Source organism: Gossypium arboreum, chromosome 5 (assembly GCF_025698485.1).
Source record: "Gossypium arboreum isolate Shixiya-1 chromosome 5, ASM2569848v2, whole genome shotgun sequence".
In the NCBI taxonomy this organism is placed as follows: Eukaryota; Viridiplantae; Streptophyta; class Magnoliopsida; order Malvales; family Malvaceae; genus Gossypium; species Gossypium arboreum.
In genome coordinates, this window is record NC_069074.1 from 5,900,131 (window position 1) to 5,923,099 (window position 22,969).

General features: G+C 32.4%; 4 protein-coding genes, 1 long non-coding RNA gene and 1 pseudogene across 6 annotated transcripts; 3 read left to right on the forward strand and 3 right to left on the reverse strand.

The window, feature by feature from the left end:
- Window positions 1–1,341: 1,341 nt before the first annotated feature.
- LOC108451395 (germin-like protein 9-3) lies at window positions 1,342–2,020 on the reverse strand (annotated as a pseudogene).
- Window positions 2,021–2,111: 91 nt separating this feature from the next.
- On the reverse strand, window positions 2,112–3,952 carry LOC108452398 (peroxidase 60). Its single transcript, XM_017750180.2, has 4 exons — window positions 3,320–3,952; window positions 3,026–3,205; window positions 2,786–2,945; window positions 2,112–2,693 (listed from the first exon to the last, which is right to left on the reverse strand). The coding sequence occupies exons 1-4, from the start codon at window positions 3,608–3,610 to the stop codon at window positions 2,254–2,256; spliced, it is 1,071 nt and encodes a 356-aa protein (XP_017605669.1). The 5' UTR covers window positions 3,611–3,952; the 3' UTR covers window positions 2,112–2,253.
- Window positions 3,953–8,158: 4,206 nt separating this feature from the next.
- On the forward strand, window positions 8,159–10,290 carry LOC128293234 (uncharacterized). The gene is made up of 2 exons (XR_008283365.1): window positions 8,159–8,794; window positions 9,885–10,290. It is a non-coding gene; the product is annotated as an uncharacterized LOC128293234 (long non-coding RNA).
- A 638-nt stretch (window positions 10,291–10,928) lies between these two features.
- On the forward strand, window positions 10,929–12,498 carry LOC108452433 (uncharacterized). The gene is made up of 2 exons (XM_017750224.2): window positions 10,929–11,190; window positions 11,975–12,498. The coding sequence occupies exons 1-2, from the start codon at window positions 11,064–11,066 to the stop codon at window positions 12,313–12,315; spliced, it is 468 nt and encodes a 155-aa protein (XP_017605713.1). The 5' UTR covers window positions 10,929–11,063; the 3' UTR covers window positions 12,316–12,498.
- A 1,047-nt stretch (window positions 12,499–13,545) lies between these two features.
- On the forward strand, window positions 13,546–18,170 carry LOC108453573 (uncharacterized protein At2g27730, mitochondrial-like). Of its 2 annotated transcripts, none has more exons than XM_053028505.1 (5): window positions 13,546–13,974; window positions 14,332–14,513; window positions 14,674–14,712; window positions 15,210–15,322; window positions 16,197–18,170. In XM_053028505.1, exons 2-5 carry the CDS (start codon window positions 14,406–14,408, stop codon window positions 16,354–16,356), a joined length of 420 nt encoding a protein of 139 aa, XP_052884465.1. In that variant the 5' UTR covers window positions 13,546–13,974; window positions 14,332–14,405; the 3' UTR covers window positions 16,357–18,170. The 2 variants fall into 2 exon arrangements, with proteins under 2 accessions (XP_052884465.1, XP_052884464.1); XM_053028504.1 differs by having other exon boundaries at window positions 13,547–13,974; window positions 14,388–14,513.
- Window positions 16,271–19,884, reverse strand: LOC108453572 (rho GTPase-activating protein 5). The gene is made up of 5 exons (XM_017751747.2): window positions 19,128–19,884; window positions 17,819–17,939; window positions 17,537–17,656; window positions 17,178–17,408; window positions 16,271–17,085 (listed from the first exon to the last, which is right to left on the reverse strand). The coding sequence occupies exons 1-5, from the start codon at window positions 19,505–19,507 to the stop codon at window positions 16,489–16,491; spliced, it is 1,449 nt and encodes a 482-aa protein (XP_017607236.1). The 5' UTR covers window positions 19,508–19,884; the 3' UTR covers window positions 16,271–16,488.
- Between the last annotated feature and the right edge of the window lie 3,085 nt (window positions 19,885–22,969).

Below are 22,969 nucleotides of genomic sequence, written 5' to 3' on the forward strand. Positions count from 1 at the left end.
TTACAAATTATTACTATTGCTAGTATTATTATAACTATTATTATATTAGTGTATATTTTATGTACATATGTATATATATATATATTTTGCACATATCATTATTTTATATTATTGTTGTAAATTTTTATGTATATATTTTTTAGGTACGTTTCCTAATATTTTCTTTTATTGTAGATATTATTATTATTATTATTACATACTTTTATTATATGCATATATATATATATGTATTTTATGTACATATTATTATTTTATATTATTATTACCAAATATATCATTTTTCCTATTTTATTATTAGTACATGATTTGTTTTTATTTTGTAAATATCATTATTATTGTTATTCTAATATTCTAGTATTCCATGTTAATATTTTTCATTAATGATATCATTTTTTTTATGTCCTTTATCTATTTTAATTTCTCACTTTAGGAATATTTTTCTCATGTTTTAATTAATTTCAAAAATAAGGCAATGTACCGATTTAATATTAAGCCATCGATTTCATCGCTATGTTGGGTGAAATTCATCGGCTTGTGTTAAAAAACGGGACACCCTTTCTAAAAGAAATCGAAAACTAAAAATTCTCATTTTTCAATCGGATCACGATTAAATATTATATTGAACTCGTATTTTTGAAAATCAAGTCAACAAATGTTTATGAGATACCAATTTTGGGCGTCGCGAGGTGCTAATACCTTCCTCACAGAATCGACTCGAACCCCAATTTTTCTCTGGACTTTCACGTAGACCTAAATTTGGCCTTCTTTTTATTTTAAAATAATTTTATTAGGTGTCCGATCACACCTATAAAAAAGGATCGGTGGCGACTCCCTTTGTTAATAAAATCGAAAGTTGGTTTTCAAATGTTTAATAAATCGCCACAATTAGCGACCAAGCGAAACTAATTTTTTTTTCGCTACATATACATTTAAGTTAAATGATTTTGGTTGTATATAAATGATTATAATGTTTTGGATTATGAATATGATATAAAGTTATGAAATGGTAAATTTGGTATTAAATAATTGAAATGAAATAAAAGTTATTAATTATACATATAACTAACATGTTATATTGTTTAAACTAAGGTATTAAATTATTATTTTGATAAAAATTGGATGTATTTTAGTATATACCTAATCATTGGTTGGAGTATTGATATTGAATTGTTTTGGGTTTAAAGTTTGGAGGAGGTTTTATGTAAAAATAAGCAGAAATGTTGTCGAAAATTTTATAAAAAAAATTACAAAAAATTTTCGGAGAATCCCAACAAGTTTCGTTTCACTTTTAGTTTACGTTTTGGCTTTAAATGTTATTTTATTTGTGAATTATTTTATAAATTATCTAATATATTTGATAATACCTCGTAACTCTATTCTGGCGACGGTTAAAGGGTAATACACAATGCCTGCATTTCCACTCCCAAAAGCAGATACCGCCAAAGCTGGATTATTTGCATCAACATTGTACTGAAAGTGGACTAGTCCCTTGGGGAAGACGAACAGATCACCAGCTTGTAACGACTGCGTGAAAAGCTTGTTGGTTGTGTCCACGAAACCGGGTTCCAGGCTTCCGGCGACAAGGAAAAGGAGCTCGGCGGTCGGGGATGGGTGTGGGGAGGGTTAGTTGAAACAGCTGGGAATTGAAGAACAACATACGAACACTGTGCCCGTTTAGTGCTGGGAATTCCGCCATGCTTGCTTTCAAGATTGTAAATTTCGTGGGGAAGTCTTCACCGACGAGGACTCGCATTCCGGTGAATGTAAAGAAGTTTCCATCGGCATTGTTTACATCTTGTGGGACTAAAAAATCAGAGGTGATGTCTGCATCTCCGGAAAGGACCACTTGCGGCTTGCGCAATGGTAAACGAAGATAACATGACGAAAAGGACTTTCAGGCTGACTATTCTTGAGGCCATGGTCGAAAAAATCCTGGTCTGTATAGTTTTCAATTAACACCAAATGTGCTGGTGAGTTGCTTCAACTTCTTGAGAAGGCTTTATTTATAGATTTGTGTTTATGTGATTTCTTGAGAAGGCATGTACGCATGTCAGGTTATTTGTCTGGGCCAGATTAGGTGAGATTGGTTTTTACAGAATAACTCATTACAAGTGGAACTCGATCATGTTATTTGATTAAAATAAAATAGTACCGTTGAACACAACAAGGACCAAGAACATAAAAACAACATTTAACCAAGAATAATAAATAAAGAACATATATAAAGAAAAGAAACAAAAAATCAAAGGCAAATCAACCAAAAAGGAAGGTAGAGCGGGGTTTGTTTTTTAGATGGCATGATTCCCTAATCTCCCCTTGTGAATCTGTAAGAACATCAACAGCTCCCAACTTAACCATTGCCTGCCCGAACCTGGCAAGGAAGTCATTGCCGTTGGCTAAACTGGCGACTGTGTTATTGGTCAATGGGTCCAAGGCTAACGCTTGATCAATCTGAAGAATTCCTCTCCCTAGCCTTATTTGCTTGTAGAAGGAGTTGTCCACAATGAATGTACTCGCAAGATTCTGGTCAAGACTTACAGGGGTTCTGTCGGCTGGTGAGTTTTGCGGACAGATTATTCTTAGTTTCATAACTAATAATGGATCCATAGTCGGGTCTGGTTTCCCTGTGTTGTCAAAATTGTAAAGACGGTCTCGAAACAAAGAACAATTTGTAAACCCAATTGTGTGACCACCTACATGCCATCAAGTTACAACTTAGAATTAACACATACTGAACAATTAAAGAATGCAGTAAGTTCAAGTAAAACAAAGGACATATATATACCAAGAAGTAAAACCATATCTGTAAGACCAATCCCTTTTTTGGAAAATGCATCAGCAGATTGAGAAACCGAAAACCTTGGAGAAGGGAGATCTACATTCGAAGCCAAAGACACGAAACCATCTCTTCTTCCCGTTTGAACCTCGTATCGCCCTCCTCCACTCTGCACCAAAACAAACCAAACTTATCATCAAATTGTTTCAGAATTTTGGAAAGAAATTAAAGATGTTATTAACTTGTTACCAATTGTACAGCATCTCTAGCAGCAATGGCGATGATATCAGCACAAGAAACAACTCCTGCACAGGCTTCTTCAAGTAATCCCTTCGCTTCATCAATTACATCATAACCACTGACACTTAGATTTGGGGGCGCAGTTTTCTCACTGGAGTCACCGTCTAGCAGAATCGATGCATCACATCCCTTTCGATTACACAAAATTCAACTGTTTCAAACCCATTTTCTTAGCAAATAAAAAAGAAAGAAAGAAAATTTATGCAGATATATATATATATATATATAAATGTGGTTGCTTACGTTGACAAAGCAATCATGGAAAAATAAACGAATGAGACCAGCTGCGACTCTTGGTTTGTCGTTGAATCTTCGTTTAACTACTGAAGCAACAATGGCCTCAACATCTTGTGAATTACATTTACCCTTGTAAAATCCTTGTTGAAGAGCAGCGTCACATTGGCCTGTGAAATTCACAAGGATGAAACTAAATGCTAGAGAAAACGCAGCTGCTACCACTGCTGCTGATATCTTCATTTTCTTTTCCTTCTTCTTCTGTGAATTTCCAAATGCAGATGAGATGAAGATATCCATTTTTATAAATAGGAATCGAAACTGGCTTCTAATTCTACAGGAAATTTAATGGAGGGCACGACTGGCCCTCAAGCAGCGGCCAGCTTAGCTTAGTTCCGATTTGTTGTCTTTATAAACGTGCACTCATGTTTCCTTTAACCAAAACATGCAAAATGGCGTTCCATGGAGTTGAACAAAATCCGGCAGTTTCAACATTAGAGATTCCATGGAAAGAGTTGCTTTTTTTGGAAATTTTCAACGCCGGCATATTTTTAAAAGGTGCATATCCAGTACATACAACGACCCCATTTATGCGAAAAATAATAGAATAATTCATTGAACTTCAAATATTTATTTCGTCCATTTAAACATCGAGCCTTCAATCAAACAAAAAATGATGATTAATTTTATTAATTTCCGTCCAATTAAGGTTTAATGATTAGGTGAAATTGTTTGGTGCTTGCCTGATTGGAATGGATGATCATTTAATTTTAGTTTAGGAATTTTTACATTTAGGCCTAAAACAATTGGTTGGACCCACTTAAAAGGATAATGGTCGGATTTGGATCAAATTGAAAAATGGACATATGTTAGGTGAGATTGAACTTTGCTTACATAAAATACACAAGATTATATATTGGGAAAGAAATCAAATTCAGATTACGTGTTAATTAACAAATGATTAAATCAAGTAAGTTTGACGGATGCTTCTTGATACCGCATTTCTTTTGATTAATTACCATAATGCATAATAGATAAAGTATAGATATTTTTTAAAGGACAGGTGTCAATGTAAGAACCTTTTGGACATCAAATTAATTGCACTAAATATCTTCAAATTATGACTATCATTTTAAATTGATCTTCAAACTTTAAAATATTCTAATTAGATCCTCAAATCTTCCATGTTATATCAATCAGGTTCTTTTGTTACTAAAATTGTTAATTTAACCGATAAATGAGACATTATATCTTATGCGACGTAAGTTAAAATGAAAATTTTAAAGAAAAGTTTGATATAGCATCAATAGTTTAGGGATGTAATTAGAATGTTTTGAAGTTTAGGAGCTAATTTAGAATAAAAGTAATAGTTAGCGTAATTAACTCTTCTTTTTATCTATAGTTGTATAGATTGGTTGAGTTTTAAATAGGCTAAATGTTAAATTTGGGGCCAAATCTTTTAAGAATTGCTCACACAAGGATCAAATATTTCAAAATGGTCTACTTACCCTTTATAAAAGTGTTCAAATGAAGGTCAAATCTTTCAAAACGGTCAAATAAAGACCTAATCTTTTTGAAAGTGTACAAATAAGGATCAAACATTTTCAAAAGTGTTCAAATAAGGGCTTCTCAAATATCGTATATCATGTTTCAAATTATATTCTAATTGCTTTCTTTTCTTTTTAAGCAATATTTAATGTGTTTTTATCCTAAACTCGTTAACATTTACCTAATTTTTCTACAAATTGGACTGAAATACATGAAAAGCCCTTATTTGAGTGCTTTTATAAATGTTAAACCCTTATTTAACTTTTTAGAAGGTTTAGTCCTTGTGTGAGTAATCTCTAAAAGGTTGAACCATAATTAGAGCATTTACCCTTTTAAATAAATATATTTGTAATTTAAGTACTAATTTGACAATAAAAAGATTTTTTTAATCTAAATTTAATTATAAAATATTAATAGTATAGTAATAAATTTAAAATATTTTAATATTTTTGGAATAGTGATCTGGACTTATTGGTTAACCCTAGCCCAACCTGTACTTGGGCAAGAAATTAATTATTTTTCAAATATTAATATCAGATAAATTAGGTTAAATATTTAAATTAAAGCTCAATCTTTTAGGAGTTGTTTATGTAAGGGTTAAACTTTTGAAAATACTCATAATAGCTCAATTAACTTTTATAAAAATATTTAAGTAAAGACTTTTCACACCAATTCAGCTCAATTTGAATAAAAATAGGTGAATTTTATATCGTATTTAGAATAAAACTCATGAATTTTGAATCAAATTTTGCTTGAAAATAAAAGAAATTTAATAAAAACATAATTTAAGACATGCTTTATTAATGTATTTTTAAAAGTTTTAATCCTCATTTAAACACTTCAAAAGATTTAACTTAAATATTTTTGCATATATTAAATCCTTATGTCAACATTTTAAAAGATTTGGGCTTCTGTAAGCTAAGCAGTCATAAACTCTAATTTAAACATTTAAACAGTTTGGAAGGCCACCACATCCGGTGCTTGTAGAGACGTAAGTACTCAATAATCGGGGTTGTGTCAAGTTTTTGAAAATAATCCATGCACAGTCCCGAATTTGATTTCACCTAATCCAACAATCTGGTTTTACTGTCTATATATAAAATATGATCAAATTTAAATAAAAATAATTGTTATTATTTAATTTTAAATGTGAACAGACCATCTTCTCCATAAACAACAGTAATTGTAACTCCTTTTACATTATATTATCTCATGTTTTCTCAATCAGATTAAAATTTAATATTTTAATCATTATTTTTGGATACCCTTATCATTGGTAAAGAAAACATTCATAATCGTGTATAAAAATATCAATGATCATACCAGCAGCTGGTATCTCAATTTTACTTAATGGTATAATTTCGATTATGTAGTAACTCTTAAATCTCAATTATTCAATTTAATCCTTATTTGACTTTTCTCCAGAGTTTAAAATTTAATTCACATTATTTTAATTTTGACTCCAAACTCTTTCGCATAATGGTATAATTTCGATTATGTAGTAACGCTTAAATCTCAATTATTCAATTTAATCTTTATTTGACTTTTCTCTAAAGTTTAAAATTTAATGCAAATTATTTTAGTGCAATCTTTTCTTTTCTTTTTTAAAATTTTGGACTCCAAACTCTATCGCATAATTTTTTACTTGGCTCTTACTCATGGTTTAGCACCCTGGATTGCATTTCCTCAGGCTATTTATTCTTTTGCCTTCTTTCGCACCTTTCTTTCATTTTTTAAAATTTATTCTCAGATTATTTAATCCATTCCACCAATTTGTTCTCGGTGTTTCGAGAAGGTGCGGGGACGGATTAGGATTAGTATTAACTTTTGAAAATAAATTATATTAGTATCTACATATCAAAATGATTTTTAGAAAGAATCTACCAAAGAATCTACCACATCCATGTACTCGGGTTTTTTACTTCTTGTTTTTTTTTTTATCAAATCAATTTACTAACCTTTAACTTTAGAATGATAGTTTGATATTAGTTTTGAGGCTTTTTCTGAGTTGCAAGCCTGTGTTCAACCGCAGGAGAATGATAGTTTGATAGCGCGGTTTTGTATTGAGGAATTTAAGCGAGCTGTTTTTGAGATGAATCCGGACAAGGCCCCAAGGCTGGAAGGGATGAACGTGGCATTTTGTCAGAGATGTTGGCCAACGATTGGTTCGGATGTGTTCAGTCAGTGTTGTGCTTGGGTAGAGATGTGTGACTTTCCTGCTTCAGTTAATAACTCTATTAGTTTTGATCCTGAAGATTGTTAACCCAAGTAACATGAAAGATTTGCGCCCTATAGCTTTGTGCAATGTTTTGTATAAAGTCTTGGCCAAGGTTCTGGCAAATCGGCTAAAGGGTTTGCTCGCTCGGGTAATTTCAGCAATGCAGTCAACTTTTGTGCCAGGTCGACTAACGACTGATAATATTTTAGTTGCCTCTGAATTTATTCATCATATGAAGAACAAGGGATGGGGTCGTGTAGGAGAGCATGCTTTGAAGATCGATATTAGTAAGGCCTATGACATTGTGGATTGGAATTTTTTGCGGTGTATGTTAGCTAAGCTGGGGTTCCATGACAATTGGATGGGGCTTGGGCCGATTTGTCCGAAACGGGGTTTAAGGCAAGAGGACCCGCTATCCCCGTACCTATTTATTATTTGCACCGAAGGTCTGAGTTTCTTGTTACGACAGGCGGAGCTGAAAGGAGATTTTCATGGGTTACATGTCTGTCGGAGCAGTCTGGCTACTTATGAGGCACCTTCTGGTCAAGCCATCAATTTTAATAAGTCGGGTATCATGTTTTCTTCTAATACTAAGTTGCCTGATCCGGCTGTGTGTGCTGTTTTGGGTGTTAATGCTTCCATTGGCCATGGGCGTTATTTGGGGCTTCCATCGCTGGTTGGGCGAAATAAGAAGCAAATATTTTCGTTTGTTTGCGAGAGATCAAGAGAATTTTCTGTTGGAAGAACAAATTGCTTTCGAAGCCGGGTAATGAAATAGTCTTGAAGACAGTGGCCGGGCTTTACCGGCCTCTTGTATGAGTGTGTTCCTTCTCCCTTCTAACACATGTGATGCACTCCATAAAATGATGAATTTTTTTCTTGTGGGGTTCGGGGAGTAATGAGCGCAGGAAACTTCATTGGGTATCTTGGGAGAATCTATGTGTTCCGAAACGATTTGATGGTCTGGGTTTCCATAACTTGCACTGGTTTAATCTTGCTATGGTTGCTAAGCAGGGCTGGCGGTTTATTTCCAGTTCGAACTCTCTTCCGGCTCGGGTTTTCAAGGCTAATTATTTTCCACTGTGCGACTTTTTAGATGCAGAAGAAGGGAGTAATCCTTCGCTCATTTGGAAGAGTATTATTGCAACCAAAAATTTTCTTTTGAAAGGGGTTCGATGGCATGTTGCTGACGGAAATTCGATTTTTGTTTTTAAAGATCCTTGGCTTAGGGGTGCTAATAATTTTTCTGTCGATTCAACTCCACTCGAAAGAATGGAAAAATCAAAGGTTTGTGATTTGTTTAGCGTTGATGGGTTGTCATGGGATCGGAATCTTATTGATGGTGTGCTATCTCCAAGTGATGCGGCTCGTGTATATCAGCAGCCTATTGCGCAAAACAAAGTTGCGGATAGCCTCGTTTGGCATTTTACTGCTGACGGGGTGTACTCGGTTAAGACGGGGAATTGGCTTGCTGTGGGTAGTGATCATGGTTATTTTAGTCGTTTTGTGGAGGGGCATTGGTCCCGTATTTGGAAAAAGTCAGCTGCTCCCGAAAATTAACTTCACTTGGCGATGTTTGAAGGGTTTTCTCCTATGCAAAGCTCGTCTAAACGAAAAGGGCATCCCTATGGAGAGTTGCTCTAGGTGTGGGGATGTGGAGACGCTGGATCATGTCTTACTGAGATGACCAAAAGCGGCAAAAGCTTGGTGTTTAGCAGGTTTTGATATCGTAAACTCCACTTTATCACTGCAGAATAATACTATGGACAAAGGGCTTGCTATTATGTGGAGTTTGTGGTTCCACCTAAATCTGTTCTGTTTTAAAGATAAGGATATATCTGCAAGAAATATTGTATACTTTGCTTTTAGGTTTCATTTGGAATGATAGAAACCGTTGACTTTTTTTGAAAATTTAATTAATTGAGAAGTAATTCAAAAGTTTGGTATGTGAAGTTTTATTTTTACCTTGTAATTTAATTTTTTTATTGAGAGTTAACTTTTTCATGAATATGACAATCATGAGATAAAAAGTGGAAAAGTTAATTAGATTAAAAAGTTAAAAAATATTGAGATAAAGTTAATTATATTTTATATTGTTTAAAGTATTGGTCTATTAATAAAGGTAAAAAAAGTATAGATTACCTCTTTCCTCTCGCTTCATTTTCTCCATTACTTCAATCGATTTTTCAGATTTTTATTTTATTTTATTTTTATATGTATATTTAATTATTTATATAGTTTACAATTTACATGTTATCTTTATTTTCTATTGTTTTTCTCTCTTTTCTTTTGGTATATTAACTGAAAATTAAATTTTGTTATAATTTTTATCAATATTTACAAGAAAAAAAACAAAAATTAAGGTTTAGGTTCAGCTTACTTATTTAATCATAACCTTTTATATAATTTACTTTTAAATTATTTATAATTTTGGTCAAAGCAATACTTGGAATTTTTTTTTATATTCCTATGTATTAGTTTTTAGCTAAAAGAAAATATGATTTCAAGTATATTTTAAATTTATTTTAAAATAAGTTTATATGCATTATTATATTTAGAAATATATATGCAAGAGGAATTTGAACAATTTTACTTTTAATTAAAACTATAAATTAAAATATAATTTAAAATTATCAATTAAATTTTATTATTAAATATTTAATTAAAATAATTTTTGTTAAAATATATAATCTTTTATTTAATAAAGATAAATTCATAAATTATTATTACATTTTTAAGAAAGTGTCACTAATCATATTTCAAGTTCCATTAGAGGAAAGCACCAAACCCCAGCTTAATGTGTTACAGGAATGGGCAGATTCGCAGACTGTTTTTGCTGCTATTGGTGGAACGAACGGAGGTGCTGCCGCGGATGATCGTTGTTGGACAACGCCGACTGTGGGGTGGATTAAATGTATCGTGATGCTTCTATCTTTGAAGAACGGCGAGCGACAGGCTGGGAGGCTGTCATTAGGAATGCCGCGGGGCTTTATTGAGCTGCTGAACAAGACGTCGTGAGGGGTCTCTACCTCCTCACATTGCTGAAGTGGTCGCGATGAGAAAAGCATTGTCGTGGCTACCTCATCTGGCCTATGATGGACTGATTATTGAGTCGGATGTTTGTTTAAAAGTAGTAAAGGCCATGGTGAAGGACTCCATGATATTTCGAAATTTGGTTTAATAATTCAATATTACAAGGCTCAATTTCAATCTATATCCTTCTGTTGAATTAAACAATCGGCAAATAAAATGGCTAATACGTTAATAAGATAAGCTTTAGCTCATGCGGATTACATTTGTTGAGATTCTTTTTCCACATACATTTCTCGTATTTTAATTTCAAATATTGATTTTATTTTCGATGCGAGTTTAGATTTTAAAAATAGGTGTATGAAATAAATATATTAACTCGATATTAAAATTATCTATATTTTATTTTAACTTGATTTTTTAGCTTTATAAAATTTCTATTTAAAAAACAACATTAGAATAGAGACTGAGACTCGTATATATTATACATGATTTGAAAGATCTAGATATGGTGGACACGAATGCGGTTTTTATTTAAATACTATACATTCTTTTTTGGGTATAAAACAAGAAAGTTGAATACGCAAGGTCTGTTTTCAAAGATAAGTACAAGTCTGACTTGACTTGATTTCTTGAGATCGGGCCAACCTTATTATGTAATTCAAGGGACTTTTCTTTTATGCTTTGCTTGATTAAATGGCAACTCGGGCCAAGCATGCACTGACGATTGTGGGTGGCGAATAGGATAAAGACGAAGAAGAATAATATATATCCAACTTTTCATAAAGGTGACAATGATGCTTTCTTCTGGTAAACTAGTGGATGATTTATTCTACGCAAACCGACCGAAAACTACTTCACGAACAGTATTTATTTATATATATATATATATATATTCGATGAAACAGATAAATTTGCAGCGATTCAGATGCATTGGTTTCATTTGGTAGAGTAGTTATGATGATGATGGAAACTGGCTTCAACCACCTGAGATTCCCAGCAACTGTGCTCTTTTTGCTGCTCTTCCTTCACCTTCACCTTCACCTTCTTCTTGCACTTCCTCTAAATTCCATGGTTGCACATGGTATGACTGTTCAGTTGCTTTAGTTTTCATATCCAGTTTGTTTTTCCTGCTTTCATTCTGTTTCACTAGGAATTTATTTAGGTTACTGTTTTTGGTTATAAATTTATCAATTTAATTATTGAAATAGTTGGAAGATAATGTCCTTTTACTTAATTTCATGCTTTTTTTTATTTTCTTTATTATAAAATAAGATAATAATGAATTGTTTTTCTTTTACTTACATAATTAAAATAAGATTCAGATTTAAAATTTCAAAATTAAAATTAAATTATGTTACTTCATTTATAATTTTATCTACATATAAATATTTAGCCTAACTTTCAATATGTTTGATTAATGGTTCAAAATATGAAACTAGAACTTTTCATTGAAGAAATTAAAAGAAAATCTTTAATTAATTTATTGTCTCTCCAATAAAGTAAATATTCCTTGCAGTCTAGTGTAGCATGGCATTTGCAACATTTTATGTGCATTTGTTTCTTTATTTTGGATGTATAAAGCAACTTTGCCCAGTGTTTTAAATTTTTTTATAAAGTTAAGATTAAATAAAATAAAAATTTTATCTGTTAATTCTCATTAAAAATTAGTATTAGTAACTAATTAAATTTTAGTTCGGTTGGTATTGATATTATTGTTAGTCTAAAAGAATATAGGTTCAAGCGCGTTTATTTTCTTATTTAAGGTTTAAAGAAGAGTTATGAATAATTTTATATATTATATTAAAAAATTTATATTAATAACATTTTGAATTTTAGAATAATGGGAGAGTATTGCATTTTTGTAGACCTCAATCATGAAAAACAAAATAGTAAAGAGGCAATGGAGGTAAAGCAATTTTCAATCCCGGATGAAGCGATCAAAGTTGTAAAAAAGCGGGGTGGTGGGGCAGCAGCTGGTGCCCACGGTGGAGGAGAACATGGCAGTGCAGGTAATGGTGGTGGGGATAATGGCAGAGGATCAGGAGGGCAGATTCCGGTTTATGCTGCCGGGGCCGGGAACCATAACCGTGACCATCTACACCATGGGTCTACGAGTGGCACCGTGAACTACATTGGCACGAGTTGCTTGCCTTTAATACTGTTTTTGTTTTTTTTTATTTGTTTGTTGTATGTAACATGTATTTAGTTTGATTGGTATTGTTATTGTTGCAAATATAAAAAGATGTAGGTTTAAGCGTGCTAAGCGAATTTATCCTCTTGTTTAATAGTTAAGAGGGGTTATATCTTATGCATTGTATAAAAAAAATAATGTGATGGTTTTTTCTCTAGTTAATAAATTAGGTGAATACTCACATGTATTTGTACAAAATGTATATTATATTACATTTCGTTGGACAAAAAAATATATATTATATTTGCGATAAAGAAATTAAGAAAGATTAAGATAATTTGAAGTTATCTATACTATTATTTAATACTTGACTAAGTTGGTATCATAAGTCAATTAGACACTAATATCTTTCCATAATTAAAATAAGTAAAATCATTTGGGAGTACTTTAATCTTTTTATTTTAACAAAAACAATAAAAATCTGCATATGTTGATATTTGAATCCGCACCAATTCGATTATTAAAATCTTAAATTTACCATTCAATCAAAACTTCCTTTAAATATTTTTATGCTTTTATTTTAATATGCACGATTTATTACATTCATCAATTATATATATTAATAATGTATTTAATTGAGTTGATGTCATAAGTTAACTCGACATGACTTCGAGATTGTATATATATTAATTTCATTTGTTATTATTAATTAGTTTCAAACTATATATTTCATTATTTATTATATGTTGTTCTTAAAACATATTATGCTCTAAACTTGTGGATTCTACATGCGTGATAAGATTTATAATATAATTTAATTTTCCTAATTCTTGATTCAGAGTCAAACTTTATATGCTATGAATTTTCTTTTAACAAATTATTATCTAACGAGACCTTGGCTCAATTGGCAAAAGTGGAGGCCCTAAGTATTAAGTACCTAAGTTTGATACCTAGCATGCACAATTATATGTTTAAGACTCCGAGTCTCATTATGTGCAATTAATTTAAATGAGTTTTAATTCAATCAATTTATTGGTTTTAATCTAAAATGTATCAATTTAATTCTATATTATGACCACTAAAACAATTTATTTATAATTTTGATACTTGTTACTACTAAAATCGATATTTATACATTTCTTACACTAAAAAAAAAAAAGTTAATTGGAAGGAACCGAATTTTCTTTTAAGCTAATGTTAATCCTAGTATCAAACCTAAAACAAAACGATTTAGAGAGTAAAAATCGAATTATTTTATCAAAAGGTATGAAAATGAAAAATAAACCAAGGTGAGTAAAACAAAATATAAACAACTAAAATCCAAACATAAAGGTATGTCAACAACTGTGAACAAAAGCACTAGCAGAGCAGAGCATATCATCGTTACCCTGATCACTAGGTTTAATATATAGAAACAATAAAATATTTTCTGTACAAAATTTGGGGATTCAAGTTTATCCAATCCATACTGTAGCAATAGTCAAAATACAACTTCTACACGAATCTAAGGATGATATGGATTAGTCTGGGACTCTCTATGGAATCAAAAATCCGCTTCTTCAACCAAACGGCCCGATGGTTTCCTCCCTGCCTAGCAACCAAACTGAAACCGGACCCACTCCCTGCAAATCCTATATATAATAACCGCTGCCTATACAATAACACCCAGCAACCACGTCTTGCTATTTTCCACAAAATTCCAATTTCTTACTCATTCACCGCTTCAGCTGCTCGGTAAGCAATTGCTTTTCGTTTGTCATTTAATCTCACAAGTTGTTTCATTCTTGGTTTTAGTCGTTATGACCTTGCTTTAGGATTCAATGAAATGAATAGAAAACTTGAAACGGAAAAGAAAGTCTGGGTTTTAGTTTAAGATGATTATAGATGATATTTTGGGTATTTAGAACATGTTTGACTTCCGCTCTTACATGGTTTACTCACTGAGCTCTTTGAAGTCTTTAGAGTTTTCTTTTTTATAGGACATGATGTTGATATTTGATAGCCTTAATTTGAAGCTGATATGAGTTTCAAGTTTTATGAATCCGGATTTTTTGGTTTGAAGTTGACCATATTCTGTCCTTGCTTTGAAAGCAATTGACTAGGCTTGATGGTTACCTGATTGATGGTTTCTGATACGGTGGCTGTAGATATTATAGTCAACTACTATGGCAACCAGGATGGGCTTTAGATACGTATCTCGCAGGTTCTTGACTAGTGGGACTGGGAAGATACTCAGTGAGGAGGAAAGGGCTGCAGAAAATGTTTTCATCAAGGTTGTTTTATTCATTTATCAGTTGCTCATAAATATCATTGTTTTGCTCTCTTCCTCATGTTCTTCATTCACCAAAATATCCTACACCATGACTATTTGCTTTGGTTTTCTATGTTGTGACTGGTTATTACTGGGCTAACAAAAAACTTGTATTATTGCAGAAAATGGAGCAAGAGAGATTGGAGAAACTTGCTCGCAAGGTATGCTTACATTGTTGTGTTATATTATCTTCACCTGAATTTTGTGGGTTATGGATTAGATGCTTAGGAGGGTTCTTACTGTTTTTATTCCCACAAAATATTTTACAACGGCTAATATACATGCACAAATACTTGCCACTATGCCTTTCCCATCGACTGCCTTATGCTTCATTTTGTCTACTTCACTCTGTTTGCTCAAGTTGAATGCTGTTGGTGGCTTTGCTCCATGTCATGAAATGTATAATGTTTACGTATGTGCTGTAGCTGTCCAATTAGTAGTGAATTCTCCGTGGAATATTGTTTGGACTTGTTCATTATGGTAATTTTTTGCTAGGTTATGCTGATTTACAAGGTCATGTGATAGTTTAATGACTGAGGTGTTTTTTAATCCTTTCCCTTTTTTGATCATGATAATCTGCCATGTGCAAACTACAAAATTCAAGCTCTCTCTGTAACAAATAGTGGTTAACTATTTGACAAATTGTTGAAATATTCAGGGACCCAAACCAGAGAAGCCTGATGCAGGTTCAGGGGGTAGTGTGACCGATGCTAAACCTAGTAGCTCTACCTCAACAACAGGAGCATTTACTGAGAAAGTGTCAACTGACAGGTATCGGATCTATGCAGTTTCTGCTGGTGTTTTCACATTTGGCTGTGGTCTGGGATGGTATCTCAGTTCTAAAGAAAAAAATCAAGAAGTACACGTCTGAGGGTCAATGCAATCAGATTTGGGAAGTTGAGCATGCCATGTATAGTTTTCCCCATGCCCTGTCACGTAGGGGAGTTGAAAAATAAACCATAAGTTTGTAAATAGTTTATGCTGTTTCCTTATCTGATAACAGGTGTATTTTATTCAATACTTAGTAAAAAAAATCCAGGCAGTGGGCTTTCTAAATGGATTTTTAATGAATCCAAGGTATTAAATGATGTTTTTTAGGCATCCATTTTTACATTTAGCGTATAGCTATCTTTGTTGTGATAAGATAATGGAAACATTGATAGGAACTAGAAAATAGGTTGTGATATTGAACTATTATTAACATGATTAGCCTTTGTTCATGGTCAATATTTTGATAAATAACATAATAAACTATATTTTCCTATGAAACAGGAGGTGATGTTAAACTATTATTAAGATAAACAGCTTCTGATAAGGTACTAGTAGAGGTAACAAAATAAACCCCGAATCCAAAAAAACTTGACCTGAAGCTGCTTGCTTGCCATCACTAGTAATCTTTCTTAAACTAAGGAAAATAGCTCCTTAATAAGTGATAAATCACTGTCGAACATCCAGAGATAGCTTTCAGGATCACCCCACAATCCAGAGATACAGTTACTGTCTACTAAACTCAAAAAAGGTTACTGTCTACTGATTGGCATCTAAATTGGAGTTAATTTTCACTGTGTCTATTATATGTTATTTTCTCTTACAAGAACAATTTACTTACCTGGACTTCCTTTTCTGTCTAAATGCTTGCTTTCAGGATGCAGGAACCTGCTGAAGAGTTGGCACTGATCTTGGATTCTAAAGGAAATCTCATGTCCTTGATGAAACAGGTTTGTGGAAAAGTGAATGCTTCATCAATTCAATATGATATAATTTGTTCATATGAAAGCTTAAATGTAAAGAACTGCGATCCATGATTGTACAGAAGGTTAACCAAACCACTCATCACACCGAAAAGATACATTAAACGATTCACAAGTTCCAAACTGAACAGATTCACAGTAATTATTCAAAGTATCTTAGGCCCCAGATGATGTTAAGAGTATCATTCAACGCCATGCTTCAACACGTTCTATCTTTGAATCTATGCAGCTTAAATTGCTTATTCCTTTGGTCTTGTCATCAAGGTTGGTTATCTGAGGTACAGATTGCTGCCCGCTGATTTTGTCAGTTTCCTTCTTGAGACTTGAATTACTTGATTGACCAATATTGTTCTCTCCAGTATTAGCCAGAGTACCAGGCTTCAGACGGTTGGCTACAATGGCATCTGTTTCGTTCATGAAGGTTTCAACCACAGCTGCAGTCTCATCTGAATGATCTGCATCAGGGACTAGACCTTTGACAGTCGGTGTTGAACTGTGATCTTCATTTTTCATCTCATTGTTCAGACTATATTTCCTGAAACTTTCACTTAAAGGTTCTTCAGCTATGAAGGACAGCTCTTTCTCTTCATTATCCTTTCCAGTATCTTGACTGCAGGAGATTGAAGGGCTCTGATCTCCATTATCATCAAAAGGCTCCAAATGTATGGCCGCAGCTGGCTCGACCACTGAATCCTCTCTTTCTCGCAGGGTCCTTACGATAAGTGTCTTGAGGAAGTTCATCACTTGGACCGCATACATCAGTGCATTCAAGGGATCTGCCATCTGCAACCAAAATAAGCGATAAGCGGCAGCCAGCAGTCAGCACAATATATGCAAGTATGCATGTATGTGTGTGAAGATTAAAAGAAGCTCACCTGAGTCATGTTTGGTGCAAAAACCATAGCAATATTGCGTGCGTTCATCTTGTTTAGATGTTGTTGTTGAACGACATCAGCCATGAGATTGATGGCCCAATCGAGTAGAGCAAATTCTGTTGGGGGTATAAATCTTGCAAGCTCAGCACACTGCTCTTCAGTCTGGCATTCCATTACTTGCTCAGGAGATAAAGAATCCAAAACTCCTCTTGGAAGTTCTCTGAACCAAGCCTAAGCATAATCGACAGCAAATTAGTATATTAGGGTTTGAAGAACATGAAAGTAACTTCAAAAAGCATGGCCATTTCTCCTCAGATGCATGTGGATTTGCAAGTGGGATTGAAGTGCTATTTTCGTACCTTGATTAATCCTGCCAAACAATGTACGTCAATACCTTCTGGAACCACTCCGCCATTCAGTTGCTCTCTAACATATTCCTCCTGACTGTTTTCTGCATTAATTCGAAAAATCCCTTCTGCCTGCATGTATGAAGTCTATGGTAAGGGCTTGGGGCTGAAAACTTAGAAACCTTCTTGAGAATTTCCAGTCATATAGATAAGAGAGAATGTTGAAGAATTGGATGTCCTCCTATGTTGAGCAATAGCAAAGATAAGATGAAGTATGAAAATAAGAAAGAAAACCTGCAAGCCTCCTTGAGCATACAGACGTCTTTGCATTAGCAAAAGTATTGTTGGAACGATGTTCCCTCTGGAGTCATACGACAACTGCATGGATTCTGTGGAAACTCCAAAAACAGTTGTACTGCAAAAAGAAGGAACAAAAACACGAATTAAGAGATATGCTGATCTCGGATGTCTGTTTTTTTTCTTTATTTTTTTTTTTTGGGGGGGGGGGTTCCTTTCTCTACATGCCATGAATGCCCTACAAGGCTACATGAAGAAACAGTAAATGGAACTTCCAGTTTCATAACAATTGAATTTGAATATTCAATATATGGTGCGCAGATAGAGTTTCCGCGCAGCATCAGTGGAATATTGAACCCTTTTAACGCATCATACAATCAATTGTAATTAGGCCTTTTTTTACCCCAAAGATAGCCGTGAAAATTATCTATTCCCATTGACCATAAATTTACCTAATCTTTTACTGCAGATTTTCCTTCTAGATTGATCTTGAATGTGTAACTTCGAGAGAAGACACCAGAAAGGGGAAAAAAAAAAAAAAAGACACGAGAGAATCATCAAGAACTACAGGAAATGATTTCACCAGCAAAGCTTGAAAACAATGACTACAATGATGGAAAAAGGAATGGCAGAGAAAATTTTGTTCTCTTATAGCTCACCTAGTCACTTGACTTGTTCCACCACCAAAAGCTATAATAGCTAAAAGTAGGAGGGCATAAATGTCTATGGGTCTAACAGGGTACACAATAAGAAAGGCCTCAACGCGATGACATTTCGAATTTTGGTACCCATTAGAAAATAAGAGGCATTTGGAGAACAAATTGCATTCATTGATGAGGAAAAGTTGGGGCTCTGTTACTAGAAACAGAAGCTTCTGATTAGTTAAACTTTCCAGTAGAAATTCAAATCCTCCTTTTATAGACATTTCAAGTCAAGCCATATCTAGTATACGTGTTTTAAAATTCTCATATCACATATAGCCGATGGAATTCCTTATCTATATTATATCCTCCAAGGAAAGCATATGGTGAAAGCACAGAGCAAAGCTTATTAAGCAAAAAAAAGATGGAACAACATAACTGTGTCTCTTTCCAGATACATGCATTTACCTAAGCATTTCTAAGAACTTTATAAGCCAATACAGCAGCATTGCATAAAGCATCAGAAGAAGAAATTATAAAAGGCCAAAGGTACTGTGAGAACACAAACTTTAGACACATCTATAGACATAAAATGAAAACATCAGCTAGTAGCATAAAGCAGAAAGAATGGAAGTTGGATGTAGAGAAAGGGGAAAAGACAAAACCTTGCACTGGGAGCTCTTCTGGGGACTTCAGGCTCAAACTCAACAGGCAAACCCAAGAAGCCATTGAACCTATCAAAAGTAACATGTGCTACATGTCTGACATTGGTTGGCCAACCGATCTCCATAGCACAAAGCTCCCTTCTTTCCATACTCTTACAAGCAGCCAATGATTTCCTGAAAAGGGTCACAACCAAAGCCAACAAAGACAACTCTTCTTCCTCTTCCTCTCCTTCTGGGTCACTGCTTGTTATAGCATTGACAGAGTCATTTCTTTCCCCATGAGCGCAGGTTAAGGATGTCTGCGGTGCATAGGATAAAACAGGTTTAGAAGAGGAAGTGTTAGTGCTTTGAGGTGAAGGGAAATGAAGGACATCGGTCATGGTTGGCAATGACAGTTATGCTTATTTGGAATATTAAAAAAAAATAGAGAAAATGAAAAATGATTTTTTTTTTTTTTTTTTTTTTTGAGAATCAGATTGCGAAGGGAGAGAAGGTGGAGTTGGATTGAAGTAAAAGGGTGGTTTCAAACGTGAGAATCATTAACTGAAATTCACAAATAAAATATTATAGTATTAGAAGTTTTCTTCCCTCCTCTGTTGGGTGTTTGGTTTATGGGATTTTGGAGCGTTGAAGAAGCCAAATTTGGTGGGAAATGAAGGAAAACAGTAAATAATGATTATAAAAATGGCAGCTTGAGGTAGAAGAAGAAGAAATTTCCTTTCTTTCCAGGAAAAAATCCTATGTTTAAAAAAAATGTATATTGTGTATGCTGATTTATGGGCCGATTTATTGCCTTGATTTGTTTGATTAAATAATTACCTGAAAATTGAATTCTAATAATAATGACCGGTAAAATCCCTGATTTGTTGGCTTTTGAGATTAATGAACTGGTGGGGAAAGATTAAAACAACATCCTATGAATTATTGAATGTGAGCATCACCTCAACATATTTTAGTGTTAGCATTTATTTGTTGTGGATTTATATGCTTTTCTCATTATTTGTGTTAGATTTCAACTATTTCTTTTAAACATTTTAACAAATTTATGTTTTCTGGTTATATTACATTTTGCCTACCATATGATTTTTTTTATTTAGTAATAAAACTTTGTTTTTACTTTATTTTTATTTTATTTTATTTTATTTATAATTTAAATCTGATGATCCGATTAAATCCATGAATAGTAAAATCTAGGAGATTCTATCTTTAAAATAAATAGTAACTAGATCATATGTTTTTTTTTTTATGTAAATGGAAAGCTGATTGTGGGATGAAATTAAAATATATGAAATTTCTCGATTTTAAAATTCATATAAGATTAAGGTTTAATCAATTATTTATTTTTATATTTTTTTTAAAGAAAAGAAAAGAAAAGAGTTGGAGTGTCTTATTCAAAATGCTTATTAATTAGAATAAGTTGAGAGTGAGTGAAGATCGTATTTTTCAAATTTAATTTAATGGTGGCTTACAATTTCAACAATCAACTAGTCAACCTACTTTTGATGCTCTTAATTCATTTATTCATCTTTCAATCTTCAAATTAATATTTACCTACCTATGGGATATTGACATTTACCATTTCATATTCACCAAATTTATGTATACATTTTATTTATTCAAATCATATTACTCGACTAATTTAAAACAAACAATATATATCAGTGATGAAATTCCGAGTTTCTTTATTATTTGAACCACATCCTTTTTTGCAATCATCTTTCTTATGTAAGTAATATATTAAAACCCTTTTTACAGCTAGATTGAAGGGTGTAAAGGGTAAATAGTACTTTTGTTATTTCCTTAGGAGTCAATTTAATGATTAACATTTATATATATATATATATATATATATATATATATTTTATTTTGTAGGTTGAGGATATTTGGTAGATTGATCGTTAGAATAAGATTTTATATCACCATATCCACATTCGTAACATTTTATTTTTTGGAAAGAGAATTTTTAATTTATTTTATAAATAAGATTATATAATTTGAAAAAATAACAAATATTTATTGTAAGCAGTAAAATTTATCAATATAATAAAAGTTTTAACCTTAATATCACTTAATACAATGAGGAAATTAACTTTAGATAATTTAAAACAAGGAGCAAAAATCGACAAAAAAAATTAAATATTCACTAAATTAGAGAAGACGACTGACGATACTAATTCTAAAACTACTTGCAAAAATAAGGAAATTTATTTATTTGTTGTATATGTCAATTTTATTAACTAAAAGTTACAATAGTGTAAAGAAAGATTAACTAACGGATAAATTATTATTAAGTTAAAAATTCAAGTGCCATTTTTTATTAATTAAATTTTGACAAAAATCCACCTTATATAAAATATCAGAAACAGTTATTATGAGTTGAGTTCCTTTTTCAAAAAAAAAAAATAGAGAATGATGAACAACATCAGTCTTTGAGTTGATGGCGGCTCCTTCAGTAATATTTTCAATTTTCTTTTTTTAATTTCAATCCACTGCAGTAGTGATTTTAATTTTAGTTTTCAATTTCTACTCACGTTTTTAGCATGCCCAATATCTCAAGGTAAAACTATTTTGAAAAAAAAAAATTATTACTATAGAGCACAATGATTTGAGATGTAGAGAGGATAAGCCATTTAAGGATTAACATTTTATACATTATTAATGCGGTGGGTCACTTGATAATGTTCTCTTAATTGACCAGAGCTCATCACCGACTAGGTTTGATGATGGTATGGTTAGGATAGAATGTTTAACAGTTTGATTAAGGTAATGCATCTTTGGTTTGTTTTTAAATTCTTCGAGTATTGTGGTCACTATCAAATTATCTTTCTCCCCCTTAGGGATTATTGATTATTTTACAAATATGACATTTGAGCATCAGTTTGTGATGCCTTATTTATCATCTGTACTATGTGTTAAAATATTTGCATTCTTATCTTTCATGGTTTCTATTAATAAAAGTAATTGCTTAAAAAAAAAGTAAAATTGATATTACTCTTAAATCCAATCTTAACTTGGATAATTTACCAAAAGCTTTTTATTACAAAGCGATAAGTGTTATTTTAAGGATAATTTTATATTTTCATCAAAAATTGAAAAATATTTATAAATGATAAAATATAAACTAAAATTTATTATTTTTAATAAATTAATTTTATTATTTCAACCAAAATCATATTTAATTATTATATTAAAATTTTAAATTTATTACATAAAAATTTTACCTGTAATATTGTTATATATTTTTTATCGACATGTCATACGAGTTGAAAGAGTAAACTATAAAAATAGTCACTTTTGTTTGCTTCACATTACATTTTAGTCACTTATGTTTGAAATGTTACGTTTTAGTCACTTATGTTATCGTTTTGTTACGAAGTGGTCACTCTACCGTTAAGGTCCATTACCTCTCTAACGGCGGCCCTACGTGGCAGTCCAAATGGGTTTTAAATACCTACTTGGATGTTCAGTTGTTGGGACAAAAATAAGTTTTTAATTAAATAAATTTAATTTGGACTGTCACATAGGACATTCAAGTTGGCATTTAAAACCCATTTGGACTGCCACGTAGGACCGCAGTTAGAGAGGTAATGGAGCTTAAAGGAAAGTGACCACTTCGTCACAAAATGATAACATAAGTGACTAAAACGTAACATTTCAAACATAAGTGACTAAAATGTAATGTGAAACAAACAAAAGTGACTATTTTTATAGTTTACCCGAATTGAAATGCAAAAGGCTATTAATTAAGCGTGCTCGCCACCATTTGGCTTTAAGTTTGACGCGTGACAGATTAAACCCTAATTTTATGGATTAGTGTTTAATTAGTGATGCCATGCCATCCC

What these genes read in the sequence shown, in the direction of transcription:
- LOC108452398 (XM_017750180.2), bottom strand. Translation starts at nt 3,610, where the DNA reads ATGGATATCTTCATCTCATCTGCATTTGGAAATTCACAGAAGAAGAAG. An exon ending in TCCATGATTGCTTTGTCAAC is followed by an intron (nt 3,206 to 3,319) that starts GTAAGCAACCAC and finishes TGTAATCGAAAG; the next exon opens with GGATGTGATGCATCGATTCT. An exon ending in CTAGAGATGCTGTACAATTG is followed by an intron (nt 2,946 to 3,025) that starts GTAACAAGTTAA and finishes GTTTTGGTGCAG; the next exon opens with AGTGGAGGAGGGCGATACGA.
- LOC108452433 (XM_017750224.2), top strand. Translation starts at nt 11,064, where the DNA reads ATGATGATGATGGAAACTGGCTTCAACCACCTGAGATTCCCAGCAACT. An exon ending in AAATTCCATGGTTGCACATG is followed by an intron (nt 11,191 to 11,974) that starts GTATGACTGTTC and finishes GCATTTTTGTAG; the next exon opens with ACCTCAATCATGAAAAACAA.
- LOC108453573 (XM_053028505.1), top strand. Translation starts at nt 14,406, where the DNA reads ATGGCAACCAGGATGGGCTTTAGATACGTATCTCGCAGGTTCTTGACT. An exon ending in CAGAAAATGTTTTCATCAAG is followed by an intron (nt 14,514 to 14,673) that starts GTTGTTTTATTC and finishes GTATTATTGCAG; the next exon opens with AAAATGGAGCAAGAGAGATT. An exon ending in GAGAAAGTGTCAACTGACAG is followed by an intron (nt 15,323 to 16,196) that starts GTATCGGATCTA and finishes GCTTGCTTTCAG; the next exon opens with GATGCAGGAACCTGCTGAAG.
- LOC108453572 (XM_017751747.2), bottom strand. Translation starts at nt 19,507, where the DNA reads ATGACCGATGTCCTTCATTTCCCTTCACCTCAAAGCACTAACACTTCC. An exon ending in ATGCTCAAGGAGGCTTGCAG is followed by an intron (nt 17,657 to 17,818) that starts GTTTTCTTTCTT and finishes TCATACATGCAG; the next exon opens with GCAGAAGGGATTTTTCGAAT. An exon ending in TTGCACCAAACATGACTCAG is followed by an intron (nt 17,086 to 17,177) that starts GTGAGCTTCTTT and finishes TTTTGGTTGCAG; the next exon opens with ATGGCAGATCCCTTGAATGC.